Source organism: Delphinus delphis, chromosome 12 (assembly GCF_949987515.2).
Source record: "Delphinus delphis chromosome 12, mDelDel1.2, whole genome shotgun sequence".
NCBI lineage: Eukaryota > Metazoa > Chordata > Mammalia > Artiodactyla > Delphinidae > Delphinus > Delphinus delphis.
Genome location: NC_082694.2, coordinates 27254025 through 27264019, shown reverse-complemented (window position 1 = coordinate 27264019; position 9995 = coordinate 27254025). Strand labels below are relative to the sequence as shown.

Sequence of the window (9995 nt, the reverse complement as noted above, 5' to 3'; positions counted from 1 at the left end):
GACCTGGGACCACACTTAGTGAACCACTCACTGCCTCTGGTTTCAGGCTGCTTTCAGATAGAGAGGCTCGCTCGCCACCTCCACGCCGGTCCCAGCTGTTCTCCTGCCCTGAGCGCTCCTCCAGTAGGGATAACCCGGCGGCACAGGAGGCTGCAGACCTAGGAAGGCAGGGCCTGAGGAGTTTGGAGTGCATTTTGAGGGCCCCTGAAGGGTTTGTGCAGGTAGGAAAGCAAGCAGGAATAAACCTTGGAAGCCTGTGGGTGCTTGGCGTTACTGGGATATTTCATTTATCAGGCTCTACTGACCTCGTGTCTGCATTGAACACGTATTGATTGGGTGCTTAGCTTTAGAGTTACAAAGGTGAAAAGACAGGGTCCCAGCCCTCCAAGGGCTCATAGTAACTGGGAGGGAAATGTGCAAATGATTACGATACTGATAAGATTTTCCTAGGGAGGCAGCGTCAAACTTCTGGGGAGGGAGAGTGTGTGGGACTCTGGAATCTGTCTGAAGAGCTGGAAGAGGTTTCATGGCATTTAAGCCGAGACCTGCAGGATGAATGGGAACTTGGCGGGTAGAAGGAGTAACTGGGAAGGGGTTGAAGTGGGAAGGGGTTTCCTTGGGTAGAAGGAATGAATGACAAGACTGCTGAAATACAAGGCTCCAGAGAGAGACTGACAGCACATCTCAGACCTGGGACTGGTTTTCCCTCCTACCTCTCTGGCCGCTCCTTCTGTCTCCTTTGCTGGCCCCTTGTCAGCTGCTGTTCCTCATGAGCTGGTGTTCGCCAGGGCTCTGGCCTGGCTGCCTTTTCTTCTCACTCTCCATGTCCACTCCTAGTGAGGTCCTCCACACCTGAGGCCTCACGAGCTGCTCCCTGTTGGGGCCCACAGCCCCAGCCTCACCTCCTCAGCTCCACACTCAGCTCCACGCAGATGTCCCCAGGCATCTTTCCTCCTGTACTCTGCCTTGGTGAATGGCACCAGCATCCATCTTGTTACCTAAGCCAGAGGATTTAGTAAAATGACCCTTTCATAGATAGCTGGTGAAGAGTAAACTGGCACAGCAAATTGCTGGTGCCATTCACCAAGACAGAAAACAGGAGGAAAGATGCCGGGCTCAAATTCTGAGTCTACAGTTCACTAGCTGAGTAACCTTGGGCAAATTACTTAATCTATTTCCTTATCTGTAAAGTGGGTTTAAAGGTAGTATGTACCTCACAGGGTTTTTATGTGGATTAAACAATAATTGTTACTTACTAAGCACTATGTTAAGTACTTTACTTGGATTCCTTTGGAGATGATGAGTACCTTGTCCAAGGTCACTCTGCTACCAAGTGGCAGAGCCAGGCCTGGAACCCACAGTTCCCTGACTCCTAAGCCACCCTCTTCATTGTCACACTATCTGGAGATTGTCTATCAAATAGGGAAATACTTGCAATATAATGTTAAGTAAAAAGTGGACAGCAAGCTGCATAACCAGTGTGAGTACAGCCATGTTATTATTTTAAAAAAGGAAATAATCTACAATAGAAAAGGCTAGAAGGAAATATAGCAAAAGGTTAAATGTTGTATTGGGGTTATTTTTGTCTTCTAATTTTCTATTGCCTGTTTTCTTTAATATAATTTTTGCTAAAAATAAAATACTTAAAACGTTAAACATTCATTACATAAAAAACAAAGTCCACAAACTGTTCTCATGTTTGACTGAAAATTGCACTCTATTGGTATCTCTTCTCAGTTCTAGTCTTACTTCCCTGAACAGAAATTCTTTCCTACTCTCAAAGGCCAGAGTAGGAAGTAGGTATTGCAGCCATGTTCACCGCCCTCCCACAGCTGACAACCTGGCCACTGGAGCAGGCTGTCAAAATCAGGCCTGTGGGGAGGGAAGTTCCAGACGGAACCCGGGCTTCTCCTACTGCCTAGGGCTTTCTGGACAGCGCTACTTGAGATCAATTACTTTTTTTTCTTCTTCTTTTAAATAACCGGCCGAATGCTCTTTTTCCAGTTTTGGCTGAGTTGTTAGCTTCATCCCGGTGGCGACGCCTGCCAGATACCTGGTTCCTTGAACACCGCCCAAACTGGTCAGGCCAGTCCGCCCGTGGTTGTTTCTGCCAGGACTTGCCCGTGTTTGGGTGTGTGGGGTGTGTGTGTGTGTGTGTGTGTGTGGGTGTGTGTGTGTGTGTGTGTGTGTGTGTGTGTGTGTGTGTGTGTGTTAGAGACCCACCCTTCTCCCCAGCAACCCAGGCAGGTGGAAGGAAGCTTCGGGGACCAGCCTGGCAGTCAGGCCCGATGGGTGGAGCTGAATTAATCTAACCTGGAATTTCAACTTGGCCTGAACAACAGGTGAGGGGAAAAAAAGCAGCAGAGAGAACCGGCAGTTTGGCAACTGGAAAATATTCTTACGCCTTGCCCCTTGGCTGGAAAATAGCCCGGGGTGACTTTTCAAAGTGTCTGCGCTGGGTTATAGGGCTCGGTTGCGCCACGGCCCCCTCGGTGGCTGTCCGAGCCCCTCCTGAACGCTGTCCTCCTCGGTTACCCTCCGCGACGCGCCCGTTTCCCCTCCTCTGGGAGGCAGGGCGGGGGTATCGGATTAGTCTTTGTTTTCGAAGCGAAAGAGCCGAGAGCGGCGCGGGGGAGGCTCGCGATGGTAGGGGCCCGGGGTCCGCCTGGGTAGGGCGCTCGGTCGTCACCCCCGCGAGGGTGCCTCCCGGCTGGCCCTCGGCCTCTTCTCGCGGGTATCCCCTCCTAGCCGGCCAGGCTGACTCGGTACGCAAACGCGCGATGTACCCCATTGTCCTGCCTCGGAATGAGCGAGCGAGCGGCTGCCAGGAGAGGGGGGTCAGTCGGGCCCGGAGCTCAGGACTCCCGGGGGCGCCGGGGCCGTCCCAGGCCGCTCGGCCCGCAGGGAGTGGCAGGAAGTGGGGACACCGAGGCCAGCTCCGCCGAGGGCCTAGACTGGGAGGTCCGCGTGCCCCACCCCGCGCCGCCCGCCGCGCCCGCCCGGGCTGCAGAAGCGCCGGAGGGCGGTGGCGGCCAACCGGAGGAGGGCGGCCGGGTCCCGGGAGGACCGACCGCTGGGGAGGGGAAGTACTGCAGGTGCAAAGGCGCGGCGTCCGGGCCGGGCCCTGCCCCCACCCGCTCGAGGACTGCCCGCGCCGTCCCCTCCCCCTCCGCGGAACTCCCCCTCGCGTAGCCCCGAGCCCGGCGGAGAGGGCGGCGGCGGGGCCGGCGGGGCTCGGCGGGGCCGCACGTGCGCGCCCTCCCGGGCGGGGGAGTCCCCGGGCGAGCACGTGCCGCGGCGCGCGGGGGGCGGGGAGTCCCGCGGACGCCTTCATTGCTGCTGCTGCTGCTGCCGCCGCGGCCGCCGCTGCCTCTTCCTTCCTCCTGCGCCGTCCCCTCCTCGGCCCGGGCGGGGGGCTCCGTGCGCCGAGCTCGGCCGGGCCAGGCGCTCCAGGAGGCGGGCGCCCCAGGCGGCGGCGGCGGCCGCGACGGTGGTGGCGGCGGCGCGGGCCGGGAAACTTTGCCCCTTTGTGCGCTCCGCCCCGGAGGCGGCGGGCAGGTCGGTGCAGTCGGTGCCTTTCCGGCTCCGGGGTGGGGGAGGGGAGGCGTGGGGGGGGGGCCCGGCCCGCGGGGGAGGGGACGGCCCGGGGGCCGGCCGGGGGGCCGCTACTTTGTTGCGGGAGACTAGGCGGGGGTGCTGTGGATCACAGTGTAGCGGAGCCGGGCGGGGGCGGCGGGGCGGGGCGGGGGCTGCGGAGCCGCCGGAGCCGAGCGGCCGAGGCCCCAGAACAAAGGAGCCCGAGAGGCTGCGCGCGCGCGCCGGGCCTGAGCCGGAGCGCGCCCCCCTCCTAGCGCCCCCTCGTCGGAGCGGGCCGCCCTCACGGGTCCGGCCGTCGGGCGGGGAGCGCGGCTGGGCGGCCGGCGCGGGCTACCCCGGGCGCGCCCCTCTCCAGGCCGCTTCCGTGCAGGGGGCGCCCGGGCAGCCCCGCCGAGTGAAGCTCTCTGCAAACTTTATTTTGAAAGCTGTGCTCCCTTGGGGAGGGCCTAGCGACCTCCAGTGAGGGGTGTGTGGGAATTTTGGCAAAACTCTCCCAAGCCCATGGGGGTGGGGCGGAGGACAACTTTCTTAGAAATCTCACCTTGACCACCCCATTAAATTCGCCGTCCAGGTTTCCTTACCACCTCGTCAGGCCCTAGGCCTTCTCCCTCAGGGAGCGGGTGCTAGTGTGCCCTGCCAGAGGTTCTGGGCAGAACTTCATGAGAGCAAGCCCATTCTCTTCCCCCATCTTCCCTTTTCCCAGAAGCAGGAAGAGGTAACATGTGAAAGTTGTCCCCGAGCCCCGAGTGATGCGCTTCCCCTTTCTGTCTCTTTTGCAGGCAGCGCTGCCTTCTCCATCATCCTGACCCGGGAGAAGAAATACAGGAGGAGAAACTCCTCACCCTGCCCTGCCCCCATCACACACCTACTGGCACACCTCATGCCTGGGTCCAGAGTGGGTGAGGGTGAAGAACCCACCCATCCAAGATGATCCCGTCTCTGGGGACTGCCGCTGGTGTCCTCCCCCAGATCCCGGGCCCCATCAGGTGGGAGAGTGGCCCCCAACTGAGTCCTATCAGACTGCTGCAGAGGAGGTGAAGAGGGGTTGAGAAGAGGCACCCATCCCGGAGCCTGGAGCTACTTGCCTTCACCCTGTAGATTTTGACTGCTTTAGGAGAGAAGGACCTGTTGGTGGCCTTTGGAGGCAGGAAGCTGGACTGTGGCTCTGTCCTAGCACCTATGCCCCCACCTCTGGCAGCGTCATGAGTCAGTTTCAGGTGCCCCTGGCAGTCCAGCCAGACCTGCCAGGCCTTTATGACTTCCCTCAGGGCCAGGTGATGGTAGGGGGCTTCCAGGGGCCTGGGCTCCCAATGGCTGGGAGTGAACCGCAACTCCGAGGGAGTGGAGATGGGCGGAAGAAAAGGAAACGGTGTGGTACTTGCGAGCCCTGCCGGCGGCTAGAAAACTGTGGGGCTTGCACCAGCTGTACCAACCGCCGCACACATCAGATCTGCAAACTGCGCAAGTGTGAGGTGCTGAAGAAAAAAGTGGGGCTTCTCAAGGAGGTAAGATGGATCTTGCGTGGCTGCCCTGACCCTTCTTGAGGGTGCTGTGTTCACAGGGGTCTTGCTAAAGCCAGTTAAGCCCGTTCTCCCGCTTTGATCCTCCTGGTCCAGCTTTGAGTGGGGCCATAAATAGGAGTGTTGCTGTCTTTGGAAGCTGCTTTAGGCTCCTTTGCCGGGCCGACAGTTGATGGGAGAGGAACCGGGTTGTAGAGGGCTCTGAGCTAGCAGTCTCATCTCTGATGTTTGCATTTGATGCAGGACAATGATATCCAGCTTTATCTCTAGAAGTTTCTTGTCCTGCTTGAAGCCTTAGATGTGTTTCAAGGTCACACCAATGCTTGGGTGATGTGGGGAGTGATGGTGTCAGGTAAGGGTTGGAGGCTGATGGGTTTGGAAATGAAAATTTGGAGTGACACGGTGTTTTTTATGCTTCCCTGATGGAGTGGGATGTTTCTTTCCCTAAATCTTTTTGGGTACCATCATTTTTGGGATGATACCTAAAAGTGTTTGGGAACTTAATGAGAAACCCATGATTTGGGTTCCCCTACTAAACAGTACTTCTTGAGGTCAAGGACCATTTATCTCTGTGTTCTCAGGGCCTGGCTCAGTTCCTTGGTGTGTAGTAAGCACTCAGATACTAATTGAATGAATGAATGATTGTTTTTGAGACACTGTCAACCCCAGGAAGGAGTACTTCCTTAATTATGAGCAGGGAGGCAGAGAGAGGGAAGGAGTTGGAATGAGAGCAGAGGAGGAAGTGGAGAGGCAGTGACCCTGCACTGGCCATCTTTCCTTTCCATTCTGGTGGTGGGCTGCCAGCATGAGGTTGGTAGCAGCTGTAACAGCGGAGAGTTGGCAGAGGTAGGGACGAGTGAAGTTGAGCAGCTTGGGAGGAGCAGTGTAGCGGCCGAGGTTGCTCCAGGCAGCGGAACTGGCGCTGGACAGAGACGGAGGCCTGCACAGTCTGTGGGACTCCCCCGCTCTGCCACTGATTTGTCCGAGGGCTCGGACAACTCAGGTCCCCTCTCTGGGTCTGTCTTCTGCCTGGGGAGATGCAGGGGTTGTGCTTGATGGCCTTTGAAGCCCTCTCTAGCTGGGCTGGAAACCGCTGTACTTCTGAGAGCCGGGGTACCTGTGGCTTCCATGGGCTGGCGGCTTGCACTCGGGATTTCCCTGACTGCTGAGTTCAGAGCTGTGCCGCCAGCTTGGTGGGGCTGTGGTCCCGTGGCTGGGAAGAAAGATCCAAGTGTTTTGGTCAGGAAAGTGGGTGTTGCTGGGATGTTTCTGCCCCTTCTCACCTTGTCTCGCCCACTCCCTGTGGAAGCTGCATATCACGGTCCAGGGACGGCGGACTGATGCTGTATTTCCCCGGTCTCAGGTTAAAGCAGACATCTGGATCACATCTGCAGCTCCCCAGCCCAGCCTGGGAGACCGTGTCCAGCTCCTTTATGTTGCTGGTGTTTGGGGGAGTTGGCATCCTGCTGGCCCAGTGCTCTGTGAGTCATTTCTGAAAGGGAGGTGGGATCAGGGGTAGGCTTCACTCCTGGGCATGAGATCTCGTGTTTTGGTATAAGTAGGACCTGCCTCGGCTACCTTGTGAAGCTTGATTCCTTTGCTTGCTTCCTGGTAGGATTTACCTCCTTCTCTTCCACCTTTCTCTCACTCCGTTCCTCTCAAACCCTGGGGGATGAAGCGGGCTCAGCTTTCTGGGCTGGAACACGTGGCTCTTGTGAACTGTGTTTAAGCTCTTCTTTCGGCAAAAATGAGGCATACCTGAGTGAAAGGGGCTGGGAGTGAAGCCAGGGGCCTGTCATCCTTGCGTGTAAGCTGCTGGCCTGGGCTTCCGGTGGTCGTGGTTAAGAGACCGGGGATCTGGCTTGGCTCAGGCTTAGAGACAACCCGGCGGAGAGATGTCTGCATCCCTGTGGACCTTGCCGTGGCCGGCTGCCCCTCTAGGCCCCCAGGGTCAGGAAAATGTGGCTGGTGTCCTGTGATCCCCCCTGGACAGAGGGTCCACGTGCTGATCTGTGCACCTGTGCTGTCCCATGACAGAGTTCTCCCAGTTTCTGGAGAAACAATGGAAAGGGGACAATGGAGTGAGCTTTGTCTTAAAGTTAACTTTCTTTGACTTAAAGAGCAGTACTTTGTTTTAAGGATAGATACTTTCTATTTCTTGATGTTTAAAAGTGTGCTTTTTTTTAATGAAATGGAGGTGTTGATAAAAATTAGATCTATTTTTTTTAAAGTCTTTACTTGGCAAAATACAAAATGGTAACTAGTGTCTGTCTCCACAATTTTTTTAAATTGGTCCTTGAAGGCTGAAACTGTGGGAACCACTGTCCAGGCTACACTGCATTTGACGAATGTATCTCTGGCAGAGTTGACAGGCCCGAGAGGCTGTGCCTGAGTGAGGGAGCCCAGGGAACCAGCCCAGCGTTTACAGCCCCCAGGGGACTGCTGAGACCTTCACTAGGTCTGAGCAGCCATGTAGCAGAGGGGACCTGTCCCAGGATTTGGGAGGTCAGCAAAGGAGGAGACCCGTAGAACTTTATTGTTTTTCAAGCTGTACATGCTGTTTATTATTTTACTTTTTTAAATTTTATTTATTTTTTTATACAGCAGGTTCTTATTAGTTATCCATTTTATACATGTTAGTGTATACATGTCAATCCCAATCTCCCAATTCATCCCCCCACCACCACCCACCCCCGTCCCAGCCACTTTCCCTCCTTGGTGTCCATGTGTCCGTACGTTTGTTCTCTACATCTGTGAGACCCATAGAACTTTAGAACTTGGCCCCTGCTCTTCAGGTGGGACAAGACACAGCATCCCAGGAGCCTCTTGGGAATCAGACCCTCTCTTTGCACCTGTGCTTCTCAGCGTCTCCTCTTCTGGGCACCTTTCTTTACTTCCATCCTGTCTCTACGTCCTCCAGCTTCCTTTGGGGCTTCTTCTGAGCTATCTGCTGACAGCTGCTTTGTGTCATCCTGTGAGGGGGGAACATTACCTTGACTATCTTGTCTTCCTTCCCTGCTCCTCAATTTTTTACCCAGTGCGGGTAGGTGGTGCAGCAGAGCCCATCTACTCAGAAAAGTTCAGCATTTTAGTAGTAGAGGCAGCTCCCAGGGCTGGTCCTGTCCACCACAGATGTAGGTGACTACTTACTTCTCTGGGCCCTAAAGAGAGGTAACACACCTGAAGGTGTTCATTCCTGTAACTGAGGTCTTCCTTCCTAGTTCCAGGGAGGATTGAGATCCTAGGCTGATGTCGGAGGCTATTTGACTTCCACATTCTTTTTACCTGAGTGGTGGCTTGTAGCACAGTGAAGACGGCTGATTAGAAAAGTAGGATTTGGTGAGTGTGAAGATACAGAACCCAAAGTAAGGGCTGTGCCGCTGACTCTCTTGAGCATTGGTTTTTTCATATGTCAGATGGGATAACCCTTCTTTGTGAGGATTAATTGAGATAAAATATGCAGAACGTCTAGCACATGGTAGGTAATCAGTGCACGGTGACAACACATTCCTAGAACATCTAGAAAAGAATTAATCTTTATGCATAAAAATTGTGTCTGTTAGTCTCTGAGCTTTAATTGTTTATTAAATGTTTGTTTCAAGACATCCCTGCTTGCTCATAGAACTGTGGGGCCAGGCAAAGGGAGGGAGACATTTGCCGGCCTCTTTGCTGGGGGAGGAGGCTGGACACCCAGGAGCAAGGAGCCGCTGTGGCCCAGGGCCTGACTGAAGAGTTGCTCATGGTGAGGGACGTAAATGTCTGATAAAAAGGGTAGGAGAAAACCCCTTTGTGAGAAAAACTTCCCTAGAAGTATGTATACATAAGGCTGGAAGCATGACCGAGAATGGGTGAGAAATGAAGGGAAATAGAAATATATATGGTGTGTCTAGCCCTCAGCCAGTTGAATTTAGTGGCTGAAACAAAGCTCTATGCCAGTTTTGAGACAGGATACCTTGGAATCGGGGATCTCTCAACAATATCAGAACCTGACCACTTCTTGCCTCACCTGCTAGTAGCTCTGGCTTCCTGAAGATGGAGGCTATGAGGAGGGATGCTGTCAGGCGGCACCAGTTCCCACCAGCAAAGGAAGAATTGATTGGTAAAGTAGAAGTGATGAGACTCTTTAGAGAAAGGGACCCCATCTCAGCATTTCTGAATCCAGTGAGAAGCTTGGGCAAGGAGAGGTGTTTACCATAGACTTTAGAAAATTGTTTTTCGGTTGTAAACAGTTTTAACCCCATGGCTACAGACTCTAAAAGGGAAGTTAGCTGGAGGGGTAAGATTGCTTTTGAAAAAGGAAATGCTGACTTAACTGTCCTAAATGGTGCCCTAAGGAGGAAGGTGGTGGGACTGGGGAAGATCTGAACCGTCCATGTGGCTGCTTGGGCTGCTGTCTATGAGTGCAGATAGTAAAAGACCGTGCTTTTTACATGGAAAGGGGTGTGCTTCAAGTGTAGTCTGACGCTTTAAGAGGGACATAAGAGAGTCCAGTGGCCAGAATGTGCTGAGGTGGTGGAAAATGCTCAAGACAATAAAAGGCTTTTATATATTCCCAGCAAGAGCATAGAAGGAAGAGACAGTCTTACAGCTTTGGAGCAGAACTAGTGACAGAGAGAGAGAAGCCACTAGATCCCTGTCATGCCAGGGAGTATAAACTGGGGAGAGACCACAGCATGTGTGGTTAGGAAAGGAGAGCCAGCTACCCTACCTGAATCTGAGTCATTCACTCCCTACTGCACACCTTCAGATATACTCATGGAATGATATCGTTATGGAATTCTGATGGTTGGAAGAGGGCCAAAAGACCAGAGACAGGCAGAAAGTTCCATTTTTCAAAGAGATTTTGGAAATTGTAAACCAATGTCAGTTTTTGACAGT

The 9995-nt window shown here is 54.3% G+C and overlaps 1 protein-coding gene across 1 annotated transcript in view; it reads left to right on the top strand.

The window, feature by feature from the left end:
* The first annotated feature begins 2461 nt into the window (after positions 1-2461).
* Positions 2462-9995, top strand: part of TET3 (tet methylcytosine dioxygenase 3) — a 108553-nt gene continuing 101019 nt past the window's right edge. Inside the window, exons 1-2 of the mRNA XM_060027501.2 lie at positions 2462-3558; positions 4377-5102. Coding sequence (XP_059883484.1) covers positions 4800-5102 — 303 coding nt within the window. The 5' untranslated portion in view covers positions 2462-3558; positions 4377-4799. The remainder of the gene's footprint in view (positions 3559-4376; positions 5103-9995) is intronic.